The 25,560-nt window shown below is 41.7% G+C and overlaps 1 protein-coding gene across 19 annotated transcripts in view; it reads right to left on the bottom strand.

The window, feature by feature from the left end:
* Window positions 1-45: 45 nt before the first annotated feature.
* Window positions 46-25,560, bottom strand: part of PPIP5K1 (diphosphoinositol pentakisphosphate kinase 1) — a 46,134-nt gene continuing 20,619 nt past the window's right edge. For 8 of the 19 annotated variants that reach the window (XM_073876897.1, XM_073876899.1, XM_073876892.1 and 5 more), the window contains 6 exons: window positions 23,380-23,505; window positions 22,605-22,667; window positions 18,920-19,102; window positions 17,296-17,433; window positions 7,771-7,884; window positions 46-2,860 (listed from right to left, as the gene is read on the bottom strand). In XM_073876897.1, the coding sequence (XP_073732998.1) occupies window positions 1,914-2,860; window positions 7,771-7,884; window positions 17,296-17,433; window positions 18,920-19,102; window positions 22,605-22,667; window positions 23,380-23,505 (1,571 nt within the window). In that variant the 3' untranslated portion in view covers window positions 46-1,913. The remainder of the gene's footprint in view (window positions 2,861-7,770; window positions 7,885-17,295; window positions 17,434-18,919; window positions 19,103-22,604; window positions 22,668-23,379; window positions 23,506-25,560) is intronic. The other 11 variants (XM_025884267.2, XM_073876900.1, XM_025884266.2 and 8 more) reach the window with 4 other exon arrangements.

The following is a 25,560-nucleotide window of genomic DNA, read 5'->3' on the forward strand; positions in this document are numbered from 1 at the left end:
TCAATGTCTTTGATAACTGGAAGCAGCTCCAGGACCCAAAGAGGCCAGAGAACATAGGGTGGATAAAGGGAGAAAAAGATACGGGGAGCCAGCCTAATTTCTGAAAATTAGAATGCCAGAGTATGAGGAAGAGGGGCCTAGGATGGGGAGATACATTTGATTTGGGGGAGGGAAGAGGGGCAGGGTTTCTGGGAAGGGGATCTACATACTTTGGGGTCAAGAGCCAAGGACTGAATAACCAGCATTAGAAACCTGAAATAAGGGAACGCCAAAGAGGCAAAGAGTTGAGAAGCCCTAAGAGATCCAGAGCCTATTGAGGTTGTAAAGAGCACTCACCTGTGCAGTTAGGAGTTCCACTGAGTAAATGCTGGATTTTGCCCTGCAGGGAAACCCTTTATAGTCCTGGGTATGTCAGGAGAGGCCAGGTTGTGAATGTAAATATATGGGGAAGGAGATATTCCAGTCCTCCCAGTGTTCTGGGCTTTCCCAAAATAACATGTCAAGGAGGCAGAGAAAGACCATAACCCCTTTATATCAACTCCTCCTAACACTCCAAAGCATCAGAGTGAAAAACTAAGTGGGTGATTCCAAGAATCTGGTGAGAAGGCAAGCACCTAATGGTGCTTCACAGAGATAGAAACTCTTATCTCCCACAACACTACTCATTGAAGACATTTTAGGATGGTGGGCTGACTGCCACTGGGACCTCCTAGGATGCCTGATTATTTTATAGCCCCTTTCCACTCAACTACAGCAGCTTTTGTGTGGTTCAGATTAATTTAGTCACAAACAGACATGATGGATTTATACTCATTCATTCTTGAATTCACAAGGACATCATCACCACCATCACCATTCTTATTATTTCGTATTTATTGAGCACTCATAATGTTCCGGCCACCCCACTCCAATGACTGCATTATTCCTCCTACCCACACCCATGCCCATCCCCATATCTTTGGGAAAAGCTTCATAATCACACCTGACCCTAAAGACACAATGAGAAAAGGACATACCTCTTGGGAACCCTGGAGTGTTTGGTCTTTGGCCAGTCTGTCCCTGGCACTACTACAGAAATATATATAATCTTTGCTCATGTCTGTACAATATTGATCTCCGCTGATTGCTTAAAATAGAACCTGATTTTCTCTACTACATCATCTCTTAAGCCAAGTAGCCCTACAACAAAAGGAGGCCCAGCTTCACAGATTGGCCAAGAACCCCCAGAACATTTTAAGTAGTTACTCTTAAATTTTCACAGCAATCTAATACCTATTTTTCCCTGGGGCTATTGCCCAGAGGAACAGGTCTGGGGTAGCGGGGGAACTTGGGATGACATATAAAACACCCATAAGCCCAATCTAAAGATTAGTGGCCACAGTGGATGTTTGGGAAGGGGACTCGCTTTTTTCCCAAACATTTCAGACAGACATCCTGGGCCCTCCTGAGGAGTGCTAGCAAACACAAGAGTCCTCCTGAATGCACATATGGTCTAAGGGTACCTTGTGAAATTGTGAATATTTCCCCAGAAAAGTGGAGACCTTGGAGTCCCCTTTTGCACTTGCTGTCCCAGATGGTGTCTTCAGCAGTTAAGTGGCATTTCCTTTAACAATCTGGAATTTCCTGGGATGCTCAGAGGAGGTTGGGTAATGAATGATAGATCAGCCCACCCCTTAATGGAAATCCTATTCAAGTCTAATGGCCATGTGAGGAGTCAATGGCTGCTTTGAACGTGAAATTGGCTCCTTCTCAAGCCCAGCTCTGGCACAGTTCTTGGCTTCATGCCAAGAGGACTGCTTCCTCAGACACCTCTGGTGAGATCCAAGGTCTTATACTGGCAGGTGAGTTAGCCAACAGAAGAAGTTGCTAGCTCAAATAGCTGGTATAGTGTGATACCACTAATGAGAACATGATTAATCACATGTTGCTGGTGGGAGGGGGGAGTATTGGTCACCAGCTAAAGACTGGCTCTGAGGGTTTGGATCACTAGATGGATACTGGGCTTGGGGAGTATCCTCTCCAGGCAGCTGGTCAGTCACCTCAGGGACCACCCAGGACTGCTGATTAACTTCAGGGACTTCCTGAACCTGCAGATCATCCTCCCCCAGAAACTCTTGGGATGGTTTATTAACCTCAGGAATGTCCTGAGACAACAGATTGATTGCAGAAGCCTCTAGGGCCAGCCTGCCAACCTCTGCAAAGAACTCCTGGCATGGCTGGCTGAGCTCCTCAGGGGTCTCCTGGGCTGGCTTGCCACCTTCCACATGGATTTCCTGGACCAGGCCACCAATCCCTACAGGGAACCCATGGGCCAGCCTGCCAACCTCCACAGGGACCTCCTGGGATGGCTGGCTGATCTCCTCAGGGTTCTCCTGGCAAAATTGGAAAGCTTCCTCAGAGATTTTCTGGCACAGCTGGCCCGCCTTCTGGCATGGCTGGTGGATCTGAGGAACCTCCTGACATGTCTGGTCAATGTTGTCATGGTTCTCCTGGCATGGCTGGCTGATGTCAGGGACCTCCTGGCATGGCTGGCTGATGTCAGGGACCTCCTGGCATGACTGGCTGATGTCAGGAACCTCCTGGCATGTCTGGCTGATCTCCTCAGCAACCTCCTGGCATGGCTGGCTGGTTTCCACAGGTGGTTCCTGTGAAGCCTGGCTTGGTTCAAAAGGTTCTTGCACCCCTTCAATAGGGAGCTCTTGTTCTCCATTCCTAAGGAGGATCCCAAGGCTTTGACGTTCTTCAATCATGTGTGAACTTAAAGAAGGCTGATCACTGAAGCCAAAAGGGCAGTTACCATCCACTGCAGTGGGGGAGGAAGGACCAGCACTGGACACAGTGCTGGAAGGGCCACTGCTGTCTGTAAAACAAAGTCGGGAGACCAAGTCAGGCAAGCTGGAAGAGTAGGCTCTATTCAATGTATGTAGTTCAAATGCCAGAATATATAGCCTTGAGGAAAGAGGGTCTGAATTCTTCCTAAGCTATGCAGAGACTGCTCAATTAGCCCAGCTCAGGAACTCTTGATCTGACCTAATATATACTACAGGAGTACACAGGAGCACTAAGGTACATCTGAGACTCCAGGAGAGAGTGATGAGGCCCACTTCATCCAGTTCTTTCACAAATGTACCCCCAACCCAACTCTGAATTCCCAAGGTTATTTGGGAGCATACCAATGCTGTAATCCAGTGGTTCATAATTAAGGGTATATATCAAAAGCATGGGATATTTTTAAAAAATAAATATTTCTAGGTTCCATCTCTAGAGATTCTAATTCTGTAGGTTAGTGTAAACATGTGGGGTGGAGAGGGAATGAGGTCACTATATTTTGTTGAAACACTCCCAATTAAATCTGATGTACATCTTTTGTTAAGAATCATTTCTTTAAAGCAATCAACATATTTCTGGGGCAAAGGTAATCACTGTTTATAGCCCAAGAGACAATTAAGCAGGAGAATGTAGAAAAATCTTATGAATGAGAACAGTAGGAAGGAAAATCACCTTAAGATGGAAGACTGCCATGGAATCTCTAAATGGCAGAGGTTCATAATTAACCTTCCTGGGGGTCACTGAACCCTTTGAAACTCTAATGACAGTCATGGACTATCTTCCCAGAAAAATATACATATGGATATTCACACTAATCTTCATAAAATATTCCTGGGTTTCAAAGACTTTACCCTGAAATCCATCCCTGGATCCAAGGTTAAGACCTTCTAAGTCTTGGGACACACAATGTTAGAGGCTTGTGGATGTTACAGACATATACAACATAAAAATTAATTACCCCACTACTGACAGTAATAAAATGAAGGGCTTAGAGTCTTCAATACACTGTGGGATAATTTCTACCCCAATCTCTACTACTTCATTGACCTCTAGTAGGGGACTAATCTACTTTTCTTTTTGTAAATGTATTTATTAATGGTATTGTAACTTTATATTTAAAGCACTCTAACATCAGGGCGCCTGGGTGGCTCAGTCGTTAAGCATCTGCCTTCAGCTCAGGTCATGATCCCAGGGTCCTGGGATCGAGCCCCACATCGGGCTCCTTGCTCCTCGGAAAGCCTGCTTCTCCCTCTCCCACTCCCCCTGCTTGTGTTCCCTCTCTCGCTGTCTCTCTCTCTGTCAAATAAATAAATAAAAATCTTTTAAAAAAAATTAAAAAAATAAAAAATAAAGCACTCTAATATCAATAATGATCAATTTTGGATATAGGGGGCACCTGAATATCCTTGTCATCAAAGAGAACCTGGGAAAGTTGGCAAGCCTGAGCCTGAGGCTGAATCAGTCATTGAGTTTAGGGTATGCCAGTTCTCTCCTTTCTGTAAAGGGCCACAGGAGGCATGCTTCAAGCAGAAGAAAGAGGAACATGGTTTGGGCCAACAAGGCCTATTTAGGGCAGACAAACCCTAAAGAAAATATTTACCAATGAGGCGACACACCTCATACTGAGTCAAAGGTCTGATAGATTAAAAACAAGAAAAAAAAAAAAAGAGTTCCCCCAAGGATAGAAGTAGCCTTAATATTCAGTTAGTGGTTTGATTCAGGCAAATCAAAGAGGTCAGGCAGAAGTAGAGGCAGGAAGGGCACCTGAGTGGCTCAGTCAGTTAAGCGTCTGCCTCTGGCTCAGGTCATGATCTCAGGACCTGGGATCAAGCCCTGTATGGGACTCCGTGCTCAGCAGGGGGACTGCTTCTCCCTGTGCCCCTCCCCCTTGGTGCTCTCTCTCTCTGTCTCTCTTCCTCTCCCTCTCCAATAAATAAAAAATCTTAAAAAACAAAAACAAAAACAGGGAAGCAGAAGCAAGATAAAGATAAGGTTTCCAGAGGCAGCCAAAGCAATCTTGAGAAAGAAGAACAAAGCTGGAGGTATCACAATTCCAGGTTTCAAGATATACGACAAAGCTGTAGTAATCAAAACAGTACTGACACAAAAACAGACTCATAGATCAATGGAATAGAACAGAGACTCATGCTTATATGGTCAATTAATCTATGACAAAGGAGGCAAGAATATACAATGGGGAGAAACAGTCTTCAGTAAATGGTGCTGGGAAAACTGGATAGCTACAGGCGAAAGAATGAAACTGAACCACTTTCTGACAGCATACACAAAAATAAACTCAAAATGGATCAAGGACCTAAATGTGAGATCTGAAACCATAAAAATCTTAGAAGAGAGCACAGGCAGTACTCTCTCTGACATCAGCCATAGCAACATTTTTCTAGATATGTCTTCTGAAGCAAGGGAAGCAAAAGCAAAAATAAACTATTGGTACTGTATCCAAATAAAAAGCTTTTGCACAACAAAGGAAACCATCAACAAAACAAAAAGGCAACCTACTGAATGGTAGAATATATTTGCAAATATTATATCTAATAAAGGGTTAGTATGTAAAATATATAAAGAACTTATACAACTCAACACCAAAAACCCCCAAATAATCCAATTAAAAACTGGGCAGAGGACCTGAATAGACATTTTTCCAAAGAAGACATACAGATAGCCAACAGACACATGCAAAGATGCTCAATATCACTAATCATCAGAGAAATGCAAATCAAGACCACAATGAGATATCACCTCACACCTGTCAGAATAGTTAGAATCAGAAAGACAAGAAATAACATATAACTCTGTATATTAACTAACTGGAATTAAAATAAAAACTTAAGAAAAAAAAGACAAGAAATAACAAGTGTTGGCGAGTATGTGGAGAAAAAGGAACCTTTGTGCATTGCTGGTAGGAATATAAATTGGTGTAGCCACTGCAGAAAACAGTATGGAGGTCCCTCAAAAAATTAAAATAGAAATGCCATATGATCCAATAATTCTGCTACTGAGTATTTACCGAAAGAAAATGAAAACCCTAATTTCAAAAGATATATGCATCCCTATGTTTATTGTAGCATTCCTTACAATAGCCAAGTTATGGAAGCAGCCCAAGTGTTCACCAATAGATGAATGGATAAAGAAGATGTATAAAAAAAAAGGGGGGGGGTGCCTGCGTGGCTCAATTAGTTAAGTGGCTGCCTTCGGCTCGGGTCATGAGCCTGGGGTCCTGGGACTGAGCCCCACATTGGGCTACTTGCTCAGCGGGGAGCCTGCCTCTTCCTCTCCCTCTGTCTGCAGCTCCCCCTGCTTGTGTTCTCTTTCTCACTATCTCTATCTCTGTCAAATAAATAAATACAATTAAATTAAAGATGTATATATATATATATATACACACACACACACACACACAATGGAGTATTATTCAATCATGAAAAGGATGAGATTTTACCATTTGTGACTATATGGATGGACCTAGAGGGTATTATGCTAAGTGAAATAAAGGAAGACAAACACCATTGATTTCACTTATGTATAGAATCTTAAAAAAAAAAAAGAATAAACAAATAAAAAGCAGAATCAGACCTAAAATACAGAGAACAAGCTGATGGGGAGGGGTGGTAGGAGGCTGGGCAAAATGGGTGAAGGGGAGTGGGAGATACAGGCTTCCAGTTATGGAATGAATAAGTCACGGGAACAAAAGGTACAGCACAGGGAATACAGTGAATGGTACTGTACTAGCATTGTATTGTGACAGATGGTAGCTACACTTGTGGTGATCAGAGCATAACGTATAGACTTGTTGAACCAGTATGTTGTATAACATTGTGTATCAACTATACTTGAATTTAAAATATATATATATATATAATATTAAAAAAAAAAGATTTCCAGGGGCACAAAACCCATAAACATTCCAGGAGAGATAAAAGGAGCAATGGCAAGGTGAATGTACGATAATCTGAAATTCAGGGGAAGAGCTCTTGGAATCAGGAAGGAATGTTTCTTCTGCATACACAGTGCCAATTCTACAACTGTTTAACCCAGATGCTGAAATATGAATCTTTGTTTCAGTCCTATCCAATGAAATAATAAAAGCCATGTTTGATTTTAGTTATTTCCTGGAGGCAGGTTGAATAAGGAAAGGATTTTTCCATCACTGGTGTCTCTGGCCCTTATCCTCCCTCTGACTGTCACCGGGATCTCCCCTTCCCTACAAGTACCCTAAGAACTCCTTGTGACTACACTGTTACCAAGGAAAATTAGTGATAGGCTAGAGATTTTATTTATTTATTTGTTTATTTATTTAGAGAGCACCAGTGAGGGGCAGAGGTAGAGAGAGACAGAATCTGAAACAGACTCGATCTCACAACCCTGAGATCATGACCTGAGCCTCAACCAAGAGTCAAATGCTTAACCAACTGTGTCACCCACATGCCCTTTGTGATAGGCTAGAGATTATAAAGAAGAGATGGGAAAAAGCAGCACCTCAACTTGAACTAACAGCTGAGAACAGACAACTTGAGAATAGGGACATGTAGAAAGTAGTAGCAGATTCTAGTTTCCTTCTCCCCGCTTTTCTATGTACTCAGTTTCCTCTCAAGTCATCTGTACTTGAGAAAGCTATAGATTCCCAAATGGGAATCTGAGGAGAATGAAGTTTCGTCCTTTCTTCCCCAAAGCACCCTCTGTGACATTATATTTTAGGAGCCTCTCCAAGGAAACAGAGGGGTCATGGAGAATGGAGATAATGAGACATGGTAAACAGATCCTCCCTTTACCTTGGAAACAGCAGATGAGACTGCTTCCCCTACTGGTTATTCCTGGTCTTTCAACCCTCATCTTCGTTTCCCTCATGAGACGACAGGTCTCTCATTCACCAATCCCTCCATCCCTCTTGGCCTTTGTCCAGGCAGTTCCAAAAGGATTACTTACACCAAGGGGGCTTCTCAGAGCGCTGCCGGAGTTGTAGGGTAGGTGAATGAAGAGTACGGGGTGGGGAAAATGGGCTATCTGAGGCTTGGTTGCTGTGCATAGAGTCAAAGAGGGCTGCATAGACCGGGGAGAGAGAAGGAAGGAAAAAAATTTTGAGGAAGCATTCAAGAATCACAGGTTCTCCAACTTACACATTCTCACGCTGAAAAGTAGCATTTCCTAAGGATCCTTCACACAAATTATTTTTAATATTTTAAACTTTATATTATGAATATTTTCAAACATTTTTGCTCCCTCCCCCATCCCCCCTTTTTAAAAAAAGTCTTTGAAAGACTAGTACAATCCATACTGATACCTTCATCTCCCATATTTACCACATTGATGTGCTAACATTTTGCCATATTTGTTTCATCCATTTCTTCATGCGGAAGTTTTCTTTTTAAAATGGCAGACATTATGAAATATTTCACCTCTAAATACATCAATAGGCATATCTAAAATATAAGGAATTTTCCCTACATAGCCACACACCATTAACAAACCTAATAAAATTTCAGAATAATACCCTAATATCATCTAATACCCAATTCATATTCAAATGTCCCACAATTATTCCCAAAATGTCTTTTATAGTAATATCCAAACATGAACCATGTATTGCATTTTGTTATGTCTCCAAAGTCTTTTTTAATCTAGACTATTATCCCCCCCAACACCATTCATTTTCCTCAGAGTGACTTTTTTTTTAAAGATTTTTATTTATTTATTTGAGAGAGACAGAAAGAGCATGTGCACAGGAGCAGGAGGAGGGGCAGAGGGAGAGGGAGGGAATCTCAAGCAGACTCGGCATGGAGCCCGACACAGGGCTTGGTCCCATGACCCTGAGATCATGACCCGAGCCAAAATCAAGAGTTGTATGCTTAACCAAATGAGTCACCCAGATGCCCCTCAAAGTGACTTTTTGAAAAGAACAGATCAGTTGTCTCATAGAACTATCATGTCTCACATTCTGGATTTGTCTGATTGCTCCCTTATAGAATCATTTAACTTATTTCACTATTGCTTATATTTCCTATAAACTGGAAGTTAGATATAAAAGCTTGATTGGATGATTCAATTTAAATAACCTTTGGTAAAAATGCCAAAGAGGTGATCCTATGTACTTTATATTACATCATATTAGAGGCACATAAGGTCTCACTGTCCCATTAAGTAAAGCTAAGTTTACTAACTGGGTTAAAGTGGTAGCCACAAGATCTCACCACTGTAAAGTTTTCCCCTTCTGATTAGAGGTAACCCTTTGGCACCACCCCATCAACATTTTACCTAATCGTGTTAGTATCTATTGATGATCCTTAATTATTTAAATGGTGATTTTCTAATTCGATCAATCCTCCAACATTTATTAGATGGCATATTTTCTGTAAAAAAGAGCTTTCCCTCTTCAGCTGGGGCTATTGGATTACAATGAACTTCAGTTCTTACTGAAAAGGCAGAATAAGTGTTTATTTCCTTTTATTTAGTTTTCAGAGAAAAGAGGTGTGAAAAGTATTCTCCAATTGTAGCAGATAAGAATTATTTTATTTTTGCTTTCTTTTTTGTAGAATTATTTACTTATTATTTATTATGAGCTCGGGGATTTTTATATATTCAGTGTACTTTAATTAATTACAGTAAATTTTGAATGCTAAAATGTTCTAGTTGTATCGCTTCTTGGCTTTTTGGCTAAGATCGAGTGTAAAATGTTCCAGTTGTGGTCAGTGGGAACCTCTTCAGGCTTGACTGCTTCCTTGCTTTTGTTATAACATGCCTCAGGACGACCTTGTACTTTCCTTGCCCTAGACTATGTATTCTCAACGAAATTGGTTCTTGGAAAGGTAAAAAAAAATCTCAGATATTCCATTGGTTTGTGGTCCATCACATGGTCATGGACCATAAACAGATATATATTGTATATTTGTGGTATTAAAATTCCATGTAGTGGGGGTTTACTAGGGGAAAGAATGTCTAAAAAGACTGGGGGAGGAGTGTGAACGTGGGATGTCTTTCCACTTATTTAGGTCTTCTTTAATTTATTTCAGCAATGTTTTGTAGTTTTCAGTGTACAAATCTTTAAGCTTCTTGGTTAAATTTGTTTCCAGGTATTTTATTTTGTGGATGCTATTATAAATTGTATTGTTTTCTTAATTTCCTTTTTGGATTGTTCATTGCTGGTATATAGACACAAAATCATTTTTTTGTGAATTGATCTTGTACCCTGCAACTGTGCTGAATTTGTTCATTAGTTCTGGAAGTTTTTGGGGGGGATTCTTTGCATTTTTTCTATATAGGACCATGTCCTCTGCAAGTAGAGATAGTTTTACTTTCTCCTTTCCAATTTCTATGTCAATTTTTTTCCCTGCCTAATTGCTCTGCCTAAAATTATCAGTACAATGTTGAACAGTAGCGATGAATATGGGCATCCTTGTTTTGTTCCTGATCATAGGGGGAAAACTTTCAGTCTTTCACCATTGAGTATGATGTGCACTATGGGTTGTTCATAAATGCCCTTTATCATGTTGAGGAAGTTCCCTTCCATTCCTAGGTTCCTGGGTGTTTTTATTATGAATGGGTAGTGGATTTTATCAAATGCTTTTCTATGTCAGTTGAGATGATTGTGAGTTTTTCCCTTTGTTCTTTTAATGTAGTATATTACAGACTGATTTTCTTATGTTGAATCGCCCTTGCATTCTTGAGATAAATCTCACTTTGTGAACTTGCTGTTGGATTTGGTTTGCTAGTATTTTATTGAGAATTTTTGCTTCTGGGGCACCTGGGTGGCTCAGTCAGTTAAGGATCCAATTCTTGATCTCAACTCAGGTCTTGATCTCAGGGTCATGAGCTCAAGCCCCTCATTGGGCTCCACATTGAGCATGGAGCCTACTTAAAAAAGTACAGAGAATTTTTGCTTCTATATTGATAAGTGATACAGGTCTGTAGTTTTCTTATGGTGTCTTTGTCTGACTTTTGCATCAGGGTAATGTTGGTTTCATTGAAATTGTTTCCTCCTTTTTTATCTTTTGGAAGAGTGTAGGAAAAAAATTGGAGTTAATTCTTATTAAATGTTTGGGAGATTTCACCAGTGAAGCTATCTTGTCCTGGACTTTTCTTTTTTGAAAAATTTTCTACTGATTCAGTCTTTTCTGTGTTATAGATTATGTTCAGATTTTCCATTTCTTCTTGGGTCAATTTTTATAGTTTGTTTCTAGGAATTTGTTCATCTAGGTTATCTAATTCATTGGCATACAATTGTTCATAGTGCTTTTTTTTTAAGATTTTATTTATTTATTTGAGAGAGGAAGAGAGAGCGTGCATGCACACAAGTGGGGGTGGGAGGGAGGGGCGCAGGGAGAGAGAGAAGCAGACTCCTCACTGAGCAGGGAGCCAGATGCGTGGACCCTGGGATCATGACCTGAGCTGAAGGCAGACACTTAACTGACTGAGCCACCCAGGTGCCCCCATAGTGCTCTCTTATAATTCTTTTTATTTCTGTAAGGTCAGGAGCAATGTTCCCACTTTTATTCCTGATTTGGTTATTTGCATCAATCAACACTCACCTCTTCTTAATCTGCTAAAGGTTTGTCAATTTTGTTGATTTTTTTCAAAGAACCAACTTTTGGTTTAGTTGATTCTTTCTGTTTTCTATTCCTTACTTATTTTATCTCTGTCCTAATCCTTATTATTTCATTCTGTCTACTAGCTTAGGGTGTAGTTTGCTCTTCTTTTCTTAGTTCCTTAAGGTATAAAGTTAGGTTTTTGGTTTATGATCTTTCCTATGTTTAAATGCAGGTGTTTACAGCTATAAATTTCTCTCTTAGCACTAATTCTGCTGCATTCCATAACTTCTGGAATGTTGCATTTTCACTTTCATTCATCTCAAAGTATATTCTAATTTCACTTATGATTTTTTCCGTAGCAGAAGGTTAAGAATGTGTTTGATTTCAACATATTTGTGAATTTTCCAGTTTTCCTTTATTAATGATTTCTAGCACCATTCCACTATGTTGGAGAGGATATTTTGTATGATTTCAATCTTTTGAAATTTATTTAACTTTTTTTGTGGCCTATCATATGGTCTATCCTGGAGAATATTCCATGTGCACTTAAGAATCTGTATTTTGGGGCACCTGGGTGGCTCAGTCGCTGAGTGTCTGGCTTCGGCTCGGGTCATGATCCCAGGGTCCTGGGATCGCACCCTGCATCAGGCTCCCTGCTTGGCGAGGAGCCTGCTTTTCCCTTTCCCACTCCCCCTGCTTATGTTCCCTCTCTCGCTTTGTCTTTTTCTCTCAAATAAATAAATAAAATCTTAAAAAAAAAAAAGTCTGTATTTTGCCGGTGGTAGGATGTTCTATATGTCTCTTAGGTTTAGCTGGTTTACAGTGTTATTGAAGCTCTCTGTTTCCCTACTGATCTTCTGTCTTGTTGTTTTATCTATTATTAAAGGTGAGATTGAAGTCTCCAACTATTTTTGTAGAACTATCTACTTCTCCCTTCAATTCTGTCAATGTTTGCTTCATGTATTTGGGGGCTCTGTTGTTTGGTGGGTATGTGTTTATAATTTTTGTATGCTCTTAATGAACTGACCTTTTTATCAATATATAATGACCTCTGTCTCTTAGAACAACTTTTGACTTAAAGACTATTTTGTCTGACATTAGCATAGTTACCCCAGCTCTCATTTGGTTATTATTTACATGGAATATCTTTTTCTATTCTTTCATTTTCAACCTTTTATACTGTTGGATCTAAAGTGATTTTCATGTAGACAGCATATAGTTGGATGATTTTTTTAAAAATCCATTCTGCTGGGGCACCTGGGGCCTACAGTCAGTTGAGCATCCTACTCTTGGTTTCAGCTCAGGTTGTGGTCTCACAATGGTAGGATCGAGCCCTGCGTCAGGCTCCACCCTCAGTGGGGAGTCTGCTTGGGCCTGTCTCTCCTTCTCCCTCTGCCACTCCTCACCCCCAGTCTCTTTCTCTCTAAAATAAATAAATAAATCTTTTAAAAAATCCATTCTTAAAAAAAAAAATCCATTCTCCTAATCTCTGCCTTTTGAGAGTTTTATTCATCTACATTTAGAGTAATCACTGATAAGGAAGAGCTTAATTCTGCCATTTCACTATTCGTTTTTTATACATCTTATACATTATTTTGTTCCTCATTTCCTCCATTACTATCATCTTTGTGTTTTTTTTAAATTTTATTTATTTGAGAGAGAGAATGAGCAGTGGGGAGTGGCAGAGGGAGAAAGAGAGAAGCAGACTCCCTGCTGAGCAGGAAGCTGAATGTGGGGCTCAATCCCAGGACCTGGAGCTGAAGACAGATGCCCAACCAACTGAGTCACCCAGCCACTCTTCATCTTTGTGTTTAATTGATTTGTTTGTAGTGTACCATTTCGATTCCCTTCTTATTTCCTGTTCTGTATATTTTTTAGATATTTTCATTGTGGTTACCATGAAGATACAATTAACATCCTAAATTTATAACAATCTTATTTGAATTGACGGCAAATTTAGCTTCAATAATATACAAAAACTCTGCTCCTATACTTGTCTTTTTTTTTTTTTAAGATTTTATTTATTTGACAGAGAGAGACAGTGAGAGAGGGAACACAAGCAAGGGGAGTGGGAGAGGGAGAAGCAGGCTCCCCACCAAGCAGGGAGTCCGATGCAGGGCTCGATCCCAGGACCCTGGGACCATGACCTGAGCAGAAGGCAGACACTTAACAACTGAGCCACCCAGGTGCCCCAAAAACTCTGCTCCTATAAAAGCTCAGTCCTCACCTTATGTTATTGTCACAAATTATATCTTTATACATTGTATGACCATTAATATGGACGTGTAATGACTATTTTATTCATTTGTGTGTTAAGTCATATATGAAACAAAAAAAAGGAGTTACAAACCAAAAATACAGAAATGCTGGCTTTCTCCCTCTGCCTCTCTGTCAAATAAGTAAACAAAATCTTAAAAAAAAAATTGGTTGTTAATCTTATTAAAGATCCCTTGTATGTGATAAGTTGCTTTTCTCTTGCTACTTTCAAGATTTTCTCTGTCTTTTGACAATTTGATTATAGTGAGTCTCAGTGGGGATCTCTTTGAATTTATCCTTGTTGGTGTTTGAACTATTTGGATGTATAGATTTGTGTCTTTATCAAATTTGAGAAGTCTTCAGAGCCCTTATTTCTTCAAATATTTTTTCTGCCTCTTTCTCTTCTTCTGGGACTCCCATTATGCATGTGTTGGTATTCTTTTTTTTTTTTTTTTTTGACACAGAGAGAGAGAGCACAAGCAGGGGCAAGCAGCAGAGGGAGAGGGAGAAGCAGGTCCCCTGAGGAACAGGGAGCCTAGTGTGGGGCTTGATCCCAGGACCCCAGGATCACGACCTGAGCTGGAGGCAGAAGCTTAACTGACTGAGCCACCCAGGCACCGCATATGTTGGTATTCTTGATGGTGTCCCACAGATCTCTTTGGCTCTGTTAATTTTTTTCCTCATTGTTTTTTTCTTTCTCCTCCTCAGACTAGAAACTTTCAAATGACTTATCTTTAATTTTGCTGACTCTTTCTTCTGCCTGCTCATATCTTCTAAGAAACCTTCTAGTGAATTTTGCATTTCTGTTAGACTTTTCAGTCTCAGAATTTGTTTGGTTTCTTTTTATACTTTCTATCTCTTTAATGATATTCTGTATTTGCTGAGACATCATTCTCCTGATTTCCTTTATTTAGTTCTCTGTCCATCATTTCCCTTAGCTCTTCAAGCATATTTAAGATAGCTGATTTAAATTCTTTGTCCCAGTGAGTCTAACATCTGTGCTTTCTTAGCGATGGTTTCTGTTAATTTCTTCTGTAAATGGACCATACCGTCCTGTCATCTTTGCATATTTTATAGTGTTTTGTTGAAAACTGGACATTTTGAGTATTATAATAGTATTAACTCTGAATATCAGATTATTCCCCCTCCTTATGGTTTGTTTTCATTGTTTGCCGTGGGCTGTGGCTGTTTAGTGACTTTTCTAAACTATTCTTGTGAAGTCTGTCTTCTTTGTCATATGTGGTCTCTGAAATCTCTGTTCCTTTAGCTTGTTTCACAGCTAGTATTCTTTTTTAAAATTTTTTAGACTCTATTTATTTGAGACAGAGAGAGAGAGAGAGAGAGAACATGAGCAGAGGGAGAGGGGCAGAGGGAGAGGAAGAGCAAGAGGCAGACTCCCCACTGAGCAGGGAGCCCGACACAGGGCTCGATCCCAGGACCCCGAGATCACGACCTGAGCTGAAGTCAGACATTTAACCAACTGAGCCACCCAGGTGCCCCACAGCTAGCGTTCTGACAAGGATTTCCTTGAATGCCAAGAACCAAAAGAAGGGGAGAGGAAGATGGGGGGAAAGGAGGCAAAGGGAGGGGAGGGGAGTTCTCCCAGGCTTTGCAGATTGGTTCTATGTTGAGGTATTCCTTCAACACTTAGCTAGACTGTTTACAAATCCCTCTTAGCAAAAAAAAAAAAAAAAAAAAAAAAAAAATCCCTCTTAGCCTTCAATTCTTGCTTGTGCTGAGTCTAGAGTTCGTCCAGAGGGAAAATCTTAGGGTCATTTCATGTGTTTTCTGCGCATGTGTCCTTCCCTAGGCATGCACATGGCTTCTAAATTCCCCAGTATATGTGGGGGCTTTTGAATGCCTTAATTTTCCAAAGAAACTCTCTCCCCAAGTTTTCACTCCAGACTTCCAGTACACTTGTTTGCCTCAATTATCAGCTTTACCCCAGGCAGCAGCATGTTGCTCATTTGCCTTACAGTGTTTCCAGTGAACACTTTCTACGCAGCTACTCTTCAGCTGTGACTCGGTGAAACAAAGGGAAGCACCCTGTGACAGATCTTCAAGTTAGACAAGTTAGAACCGACAAAGAGCATTCTTTGAGAATAAAGTCTGTTCTGCTCCTTTTGGAACTAGCGACCGGAGCTCCACACTGAGAACATGCCCTGACACCAGTAAGACTGCTGCTGAGGCTGGGCAGAGGGTAGGATAAGAGATAGGAAAATGATGGGAAGCTTCCTGCCACTCTTAAGTTACCTCTTCTCTTGACTGAGGATTTTCCTGGTTGCTCCAAACTTCTGATTATTTTCCAGATTCTGACAAAGCTGATTCTGATAGTTTTTGATTGATTTTTTTTGCTGTTTCTGTGGAAGGACAAGCCTTTGGAACAACCTATTGCTTAATTTTTACATTTAGATTTCTGAACCATATGGAGTTTATCTTGGTATATAGTATGAAGTATGAATTCAATTTTAATTTTTGTCATATGACTACTCAGTTGTGCCAACTTCATTTATTAAAAAGTCTACCTTGGAGCACCTGGGTAGCTCAGTCGGGTAGCTCCTGGGGTCCTGGGATTGAGCCCCATGTGGGGCTCCCTGCTCAGCAGGGAGTCTGCTTCTCCCTCTCCCTCTGCCTCTCCTCCTGCTTGTGCTCTCTCTGTCTCTCTCTTTGTTTCTCTCTCTCAAACGAATAAATAAAATCTTTGAAAGAAAAAAGATACACTTCAGCTATATTTGGACTTTATTCCTTAAAAAAAAAAAAGTCTGTCTTTCCTCCAATATTTTGAAATGCTAACTTCATCTATTTCTAGATTTTCTATCTTGTTTGATTGGTCTGTCTATTCTCGTATGAATACAACAGCGTTTTCATTATAGAAGTTTTATGGAATGTTATAAAATCTGATAGGGCTAGTAACTTTTCATTACTCTGGGGTGCCTGGATGGCTCAGTCAGTTAAGTGCCTGCCTTCGGCTCAGGTCATGATCCCAGGGTCCTGGGATGGAGCCCCATGTGGGGCTCCCTGCTCAGCGGGGAGCCTGCTTCTCCCTCTCCCTTTGCCCCTTCCCCCAGCTCATGCACACACAGTCCTGGCTCTTTCTCTCTCTCTCACTCTCTCTCAAATGAATATATAAATCCTAAAAAAAAAAAAAAAAGCTTTTCATTACTCTTTTCAGGGTGTTCTTTGGCTATTCCTGCTTATTTTTCAGTGAAAACTTCAGAATCAATTTGTCTGACTTCAAATCTTTTTTTTTTTAAAGATTTTATTTACTTATTTGAGAGAGAGAGAGAATGAGAGATAGAAAGCACAAGAGGGAAGAGGGTCAAGAGGGAGAAGCAGACTCCCTGCTGAGCAGGAAGCTCGATGTGGGACTCGATCCGGGGAATCCAGGATCATGATCTGAGCCGAAGGCAGTCGCTTAACCAACTGAGCCACCCAGGCGCCCCTCAATTTGTCTGACTTTAGAAAAACATCAGCATTTTTATTGGAATCACGTTAAATTTATAAATTAACTTGGGAAGTTATGATGTTAAAGTGGCCTATGCAATTAAACAATTTTTCAAATCTACTTTTGTGTCTTTTTGGAGTGTCTATCTTTTCAATTTATTACCCACATTCTAGGAATGATAGGAGTAGGGACAGAGACAGGGGTGTAAGATAAGAGTATTCTCCATACCTGCAGATGCCTGTGCTTGGGCATCAGTATGGCGCTGGCAGACTCTACTCAGGAACTCACTCACTTGATGCAGGGAAAGGGCATTATGCAGTGTTTCCAGGGGGTAGATCGTAGGCACCATGGAACACCCTTCAAACCCTGTTAAAAAAGAGATGGGCAAAGTCAATGTTATTCCTGCCAGATATACCCCAACTGTCCAAGGAAGCATGGAGAGTCCCTGGGAGCCATCAGGAAGGAGAGTCCGTGGCTTTTGGAGTATGGGGTATCCAAGATCTCAGGAGAGGGAACTCTTTAGAGCCCCTAGAGGTGTCTGTTTCTCACCTCCAGATTTCCTAAGAAGTCTACCTGCTAAGGCCTCCAAGTGAATCAAATCACCTCTCATCCTACCCATGGAGAGCCTGCAATGACCCATGGAAAAATCAACAGAATTCCAATAGGGTAAGCACCTACATTGCTCTTGCTCTTTCTAGGGGAATAAAACACAAGTCCAGAGGTAAGGGGTGAAACTGAAGGTCTAAATGAGGTAGGGAGGTCATGGAGCTGGGAAGAAACAGATTTCAGGGATCATGTAAAGAAAACCAGATTAAGGAGGAGGGCATGGAATCTGAAGAAGGATTCATGCAGATTTAGGATATGGGTAGGAAGGCTAGAATATCTGGAAGCAAGCTGGAGTGCATGCAATACACATGAAGCTCAGCCAAGGAAAACCACATGCATGAACAGGCTAGGGGATGGAAGTTCTTTCTTGGTCATTTCCATCACATCAAAGCTTCTCCCTCTGCTCTCACTCAAAAACCCCAGACTTGCTAGTATTTCTCTATTCCATCAGGAAAATGAGGCAAATCCTTAGGAAGAAGAACAAATACTGATTCTCTCTCCGAACCCAACAATTCCAATGTAGGTTCACCAGTCTGGTTAGGGTAAAGGGTAAACCTAAATATATAACCCTAATCCCAGGGCCTGTTGATGAAAAAAAATGAACCCCCCATTGGAGGATCAAGAAGCACACATCCCAAGCATTTTTTCAGCCCCCAATCTTTCTTATGTCTCTTTATAACTCCTTAAAGAAACTAAGAGTAGACAGGACAGCAATATCTATGTAAGACATAGCCTCCTGTTCACTAATGACTAAAAACCTATAATTCAAAAGGATTATACCTGACCGTCTTCTAACTCTGGCCCTTGTCTGCTTCAAAGATTCAATTAGGACCTTTGTGCCTCAATTTCCCCCTGTACTCTTGTGGCAGGAGCGTAGGAGAAGTACAGTCTCTAGCTCCTCAGAGTGGCTAGAAAAACGTTTGCATTTGAGGATGGTAGGAGCAGAGGGTTATAGAGACAAGAACAGATTTCAGGGCAAGAGACTACTCCTATACTGAATAGGACTGGCAATGGGTAACATTAGGAGGCAGTAAGGAAGGAGGATAGTAAGGGGATGAGCAGCCAATGCTACAGCTACCAGGCAGTCTGGCTCCAATCCCATATCCAAGCAACTAAATGCAAGTCACATAAACTTAGGGTAAACAGGAGAAAGGGATAGGTGGACTCTCCTGCCAGAAGTGCAATAAGCAAAGCAGTCAGTCCCAGCCAGGGTAGTGGCAGCAGCCAGCTTGGTGGCAGGGGGTACCGTAGAGGCACTCGGGGTCATCCTGGCCTGAGCGCAGCCAGTTCCGGAAGAGGCGCAGGTGGTAGGAGCACTGGTGCAGGTGATGCGCCAGCGTGGCATCCAAGGAGACTGGCCGGCCCCCTGGACAGTCAGAGGAAAAACTGCGCAGCAACCGGACCACAGGGTGCTGGTCATCCAGCAGCTCTGGAGGGGATGGGGGGGGACCACGGCAGGAAGCACAAAGATAAAGAAAGAGAAGAGGGAGAGACAATGAGGGGGGCACTGAGTGGCACAAGCATTACTGGGAGGTGGGGCCACTCAGCTCCAAGGGGAGCTAAGAGAGAAGCAGAGATGGTCAGAACAACTGGGTATCTCTTGCAGGGAAGAAGAGTGTCGGCATCACACTGAGTCTAAAAGAAGGGGCTACTGAGGCATCATCATACAGCAAGGCCCTCCCCTCTTTCATTGAGCTTAATTCAGTGCTTACAGACAGCAATCACCTCATTCTAGGTGGGGGTAAGCTGGCAGTTTTGTGGCTGGAGTCTTGATTAGAGCTCTAGTGTCCTTGTTCGTCCCTGGACAAACCCTACTTAGGGCCTGCTTCATAGACGAATGTATTTATAAAGTTGGTATAGAGATGCAAAGCTTCAAAGTCACTTAGAGAAGAGGGTCAAGAATGGTATAGGGTATTAAAGCAAAGTTTGAAGCTAAAAAGGCTCCTAAAGGCTCAGGCCAGGCCTTCTGGACCAGACTCCAAAATAGCCACAAACAGGGCTGGTGTTAGGGAGATGGCAAAGGAAATTGACAGGACACCAGGTATAAAGGTCCTTTAAAACAAAAGAAAAAAAACAGAGTATGTAAAAAAGAGAATCAATATGTAAAAATGACAATATTGACTAATCAGCCTTTACTCTTGTCCAAATACACAGATTTTAAAAAAATGTTTGCATAAATCTCAGGATTCGGGGGACTCTGTAGCCATTACTGAAGCCAAAAAAAGTTAGATAATTTTGTATTTTCTTCCCACTGCTGGTGAGTCCAACTTTGTTCAGCTGGTGAGTGGAAAAGCTTCAATCCTGAACGACTTACAATTTTAGCTGCTTGCAAACTTTGTGGATATATGCAATTCAACTGCAAACTGTTGAAGGCAGTGAAAGGGCATAGGAGAAACAGTAAGGAAAAGATCCTAGGAAAAAGGTATGGGGTCTAAAGACCTGATGACAAGATACTGGTATAGAGAAGGAAGGTCAAGGTAGCTAAAAGATGACTGCTCAGAACTCCCAGACCAAAAGTGGTTCCACAGAGTGATCTTATGAGACTATGGTTTTCAGAGACCTCAGTCTGAAAGTCAGAAGAGGTTTCAGCTCCACTCAGGCACTAACTGTACCCTAGAAGATAATGGGCTTGGTAAATCCAATGGGTACTCTAACATTCTGGATGAGGGTGAACCACAGTCTCTTTCCCACTATATCAATTTACTTTGGCGAGTTCAGTGGGCAATTTAGTAATGGGCCATACTTGTATACTCAGTGTAGTCATAAGATGTGACAGAAGCTTATCAGGAATATAGGCAGGGATGACTGAGATGTGTTCTTTCATTAAGGTAAGGAGACAGCACTGCCTTGCCTCCTTTCCAAAGCTAGGTCCAGGTTTTCCGGCTGCTATTTCAAAGTGAGACATCACAGCAACGAGATGGTGATGATGGGACAGTAGGGTGCATATTGTTGTCACTAATCTGCCATAAGCAACTGTAGACAAAGCATCCACTCTGTAATTGCTACGTCAGTCAAGCAAGATTTGACCATGGGATAGAGCCCTCATATTGTCCTGAGGGAAATATTAAATCTAGGTACTCTTTAGCAAGACACATAATAGCTCCAAATTTCTCCCGATACCAACAGGGAGATCCCAGATTCTGGCTTCTCAAGCACTTTATCTTCCAAACTCAAGTACAAGAAGAACAATGGCAAGAAGGCCTCTGTGGAAGTGTGCAGGGTGTTGGAGGAGATCTTGAATTTACTCTCCTGTACTCTACTGAATTATCCAGGTCTTTCTTCTTCTCTTCCTTATGGTAGAATTAATTCATCTCTTCTTCAGCTGGTGAGGCTGCTAATCAAGGCCTCAGGGAACTAGAGATATATAGGTTTGAGGATCTGTTTTATGGATCTGGATCTCATCTCACAAAGCCTAAGAAGTAGGAGATCAGTGATTTAACTCTGATTTCAGGGGCCCCAATCCCAATACTATATTTTATATTCTAAGTAACACATCTCCTAAGTCCAAGTCCCAGGCTGTGGGGCTGGGGCTGGTGCATGAAGTTCTACTCTGGAGATTACTGTGGCATATGAAGGCCAGAAGAATTTGAAACTAAATGTGTAGGCACAGTAACGCCACTCTGAAAGGGGAGCTCCTATCACAGGCACAAATGGGAGCCGGGGTGGGGGTGGGGTTAGCCAACCTAGGGAAATTTCAGCAGTGCCTAGTGGAGAGGTATGGCCTGATTGGGCTAAAATCTAGCACTTGCCATTGGCTAAGGAGTTTTTTCCAGCCAGGAAGCCAGGCTAATTTTACCTCCTTTGGAGAGACTTAGTGCTTGGACAGAAGAAAACCATGTATAAGAAAACTGGATTTACCTTGAAAACAAGATACAAGGCAGAAAAAAACTAAGAATATAAAGGATAAAACAGGGAGTAAGCCCTTGGTTCCCCTGCCATGCCCTACAAAGAGACCACTGCCCTTCAGTTTTTGGTTTACACAGATCTCTAAACTCTCCCACCTTAGTACGGCCAGACCAGTTCTTCAATATTTTTGAAATATTATTCATTCCTAAGCTCCCCCAGAAATCCCAGGAGACATCTCAACTTTCACTTCAACCTTCTCTGAGATAGCAGTGTCTTAGGTAGGCTGGGGCTACCAGGAAACTGTGTGGTAACACATGCTGTATAATTCAAGGTACAATCCCTTTTCCTTTACCCATTGCCTCCTACTCCCGTCTTTCTCTCTTTATCCCAAATCAATCTGGGCTCCTGTTTTCTAGGCCCAGGCCCTAAGTTAGTAGTAACATAAAGCAGATGTCAGGAGCACAAGAGCCACATAAAGTACACACAATGATAGGAGATAGGAATACGGTGATGGAAAACTATAAACTCAAGACCAGTACCCTTAGGGGTACGCTTGGGAACTGGGACCTGTAGTAGCATTGCTCCATGAGAGAAACAAATTAGTCATTCACTCCAACAAAGAGTTGGAGAAAAAAAACAGGAAGACCAAAACTGTATAAGCTGAGGAGTAGAGGGGTATAAAAAAGAAGACATGGAGATGATACAGGAAATACTATTCTCTTCCTAAGAAGGAGAACCACTGTTGTATTTGTACAAAGCCCAGCAGTCATGTGATGGGAAAAGGAAGGGTTTAATTAATGTTTTGGGGATGATGCTAAAAAAGTGACAGAATGGTGATGATGGTGACCATGGACATAAGTCCCTGAGTTTCCACATAGATAGGGCAGCCACGCTGCAGCCAAGACTAAAGTTTGTCACAACAAAGGGTATGCCCCAAGAGGGACACTTAGTGAGTGGTTCATTCAGAGACAGCACGTGGTCAACATAGTGGAAGGCAGAGGCAAAGTCAGTGTCAGAACTCAGAGGTTAAGTGTCTGGAGGTGACATGATGAGGGGGAATGACGTTGAGTCAGAAGCAAACGTACCGTTAGTCGGATGCTTTGCAAACGACACAGAAAATCGTTTTACGGCCGGGACAAACAAGAGCTCTGGGGAGAAAAGACATCATGGGGATTACACCCACCCCTGTCCCCACCCTCTGCTCTGGAATTTGCCCGCAATATACTCTGTTCTTTACAGTTAGTATATGACCTGCTCCCACTCCCCCCTTAGATTCCTGACTACCACATTTCAATCTTCTCCTTTGGTATAATCTCCTTGTAGGAAACTGTGTGTCATCTCTACCACAATATGGCCCCACAAACAACCCTAATTTCACCACCACATCCTCTTTCTGGTCATTTGGAAATGAAATCTGCGTAAAACCTTTCATCCCTTCCCCCAGTCTTTTTCCATATCATCTTTCCTGCCTTGGCTGAGCAACTTCCCCATCCCCGATTTCCTAGATTTGAATCAAGACTCCACTGCATTTTTACTGACCATGGATCATCCTCCTTGGTCCTTACTCCTACAGGCCAGAATCCAGGAAAGAATATAAAGGTGGAGTAAATTGATGTAGCAGGGCTGTATGTGGGAGATCATGAAGGGATAAGCATAAATAAGTAGTATTTATTGCATCGAGAGGGAATGCAAATGGAGGGGTGGATGGGTTCTTGGTTCCTTCTCCCCTCTATAATTGATGAAACACACTTGTTATAAGGCCAGTGTCAGTGCCATCCTAAGTACAAATGGTTCTTGAGCTGTGTCTGTGCTGGGGGACAAATGAAGAAAAGAGTTGCCCCCCAAAACCCACCCACATACCATCTCGGTGCTTCAGACTGGCAGGTGGTAGCTTTTTGCCATGGCTGCGGGCGTAGTCCTGAAGATTCGGGGCGCTGGAGGAGCCGCCCAGCACTGTGGTGCTGAACAGCCCCGTGCACTGTGAGCCTGCAAGGCCGGGAGTGCATTAGTAGCCACATAAAGCTGCAATTACCACACAGAAGTACACATAAATTCACATGACAACATGAAGATACACACACATAGTCACTCAGAGCCACCACTATGTGGTCACTACACATAACCACAAACAGATTTCACTACTGTCCATAGCTATACTGGGCAAGCAAGGTAGGGATTTTGCTGAAGATCTACATCACAGATACAAGAGGCCACTACAAATACAGGGTTAGTCATATTAGGGGACTCAAAGTTACTGGAAGGGTAGACTGTGCTCTCCAGGTACATCTTAGGAATGCTAAAAAAAATAGATAGATCTCTCTAGATCTCCCTAGATTTAATTCAGTGCTCCTTACCCTGGATATAGAGTTTGAAGAACCCAGAAATATAGTCCCTTATAGACTTAAAAGGAAAGAACTTTGATTGAAACTAGAGACTACGTTTTGAGCACTCAGCTCAAATTCCAAGTTCACATAAGTTCCTATTCCTCCTAAGTTCTTTCATTTCCTCCTAAGTCTTTAATCCAACATGCCCTTCCTTCTCTCTCTCTTCAGGCCTTTTTCACTTTTCCCAAGAAAAGAAGTATGAGACTCACTGAATTTTTAAAGCTGGAAGGGACTCAAAGATCATCTAGTACAATCTTCTCATTTTAGAGGTAAAGAAACTGAGATTCAAAAGGGATCTCATTCGCTCAAGGTCATATAGTTTGTTAGAAGCTAAATTAGACTGGAATCCGGTCTTCTGATTCTGAAGATCAACTGTGTTCAGTTAGGAAAGAAATAATTATTTTTTCATCAAGAAGAAACAGAGCATTGTTTCTGAAGTGAAGATGGACACAAATTGAAAGACATGTGAAGAGTCAGGTGATTACATGGAGGGCATGCCTACTATGTGCTGAGGACCCTGTTAAGAAGGAGGACATGGTAAATAGGAAACAATAAAAAAGCCATGTTTTTTCTACTCTCAAAAGTTTATTGCCTTATAAGCCCTATGCTCAAAGCCAGATGCCTACACATGTAAGTTCAAAGAAAGCAAAGGGAGCTCTATTGCCAACCACAGGAGTAAATAAAACTTTAAAAATCTCATCAAATAAACCACTCAATGTTCCAAATACGACTGAGAATAGGTTTGGGACTCTACAGTCCCCTTTCCTACTACAGCTCATGAGGACAGAGTGGGAGGGAAGAGATAAGATTGATACCCAAGTTTATGGGATTTGGCTCTCTACTTCCAAATCCAGCTTAGCCAAGAGTCTGGGTTTAGCTTCGGAACTTAACATAGCAGACATGGACAGAATGAAAAAAAGGTCAACTTCCTTTGAGCCCACAAAGAAAGGGCCATGGTTTCAGGAATCTCAGCATTTCAAGGTCACTATAGAAATCAAGAAAGCTCAGATGGCTAATAATTTGGAATTCAAGATTGCTGCTCTATGCAACAACTTTTCCGACCTTTCTTGTATAAACAGGCTCTGGAATGGGGTTCCAGAGAGTAATAAAGGCTGTTAAATATGTCCACTTTTCTTCAGAGAAGCTAAAACTAGCTAGCTTTATCCCAGACCACCTGAGCTTTGTTCTACATTTACTTCCTTCACTAAATAATTTTCTGGTGCAGTCCTGCCAATCCTGCCCTGTCCAGTCCTAGGATCATCTCAGAGGGTAGTGTCTACCTTACCACCACCATCTGTCAACCAGTCTCACGCTCATACTTCTGTCTTGTTCTTGACAGCATTCCTACCTAAATGAGGCCAGACACAACTGTCCTCATTTCCAGCTTACCTGAAACCGATTCTTTACTGAAACTTCTGGGAAGAGAAGTCCATGTCACAGATCTATACATTTGTCATTTATTTTTCATGCCCCAATCCATCTACCTCATTTCAGGGGTCTAGAAGGCAACTACTCCCATAAAATTAGCCAGGAAAGTTACCAAAACCTTTTTCCCCTTTGCTGGTCCAGAGCTAAGCATTTTGCAGCCAAGAAATTGGGTGTCAAGGACAAAAGTAACAGAAAAATGAAAGGGGCTAAATGGAGAGAACAGGACAAG

The sequence above is a fragment of the Callorhinus ursinus genome, unplaced genomic scaffold (assembly GCF_003265705.2).
Source record: "Callorhinus ursinus isolate GAN/ISIS: 27379988/994484 unplaced genomic scaffold, GSC_fseal_2.0 scaffold25, whole genome shotgun sequence".
In the NCBI taxonomy this organism is placed as follows: Eukaryota; Metazoa; Chordata; class Mammalia; order Carnivora; family Otariidae; genus Callorhinus; species Callorhinus ursinus.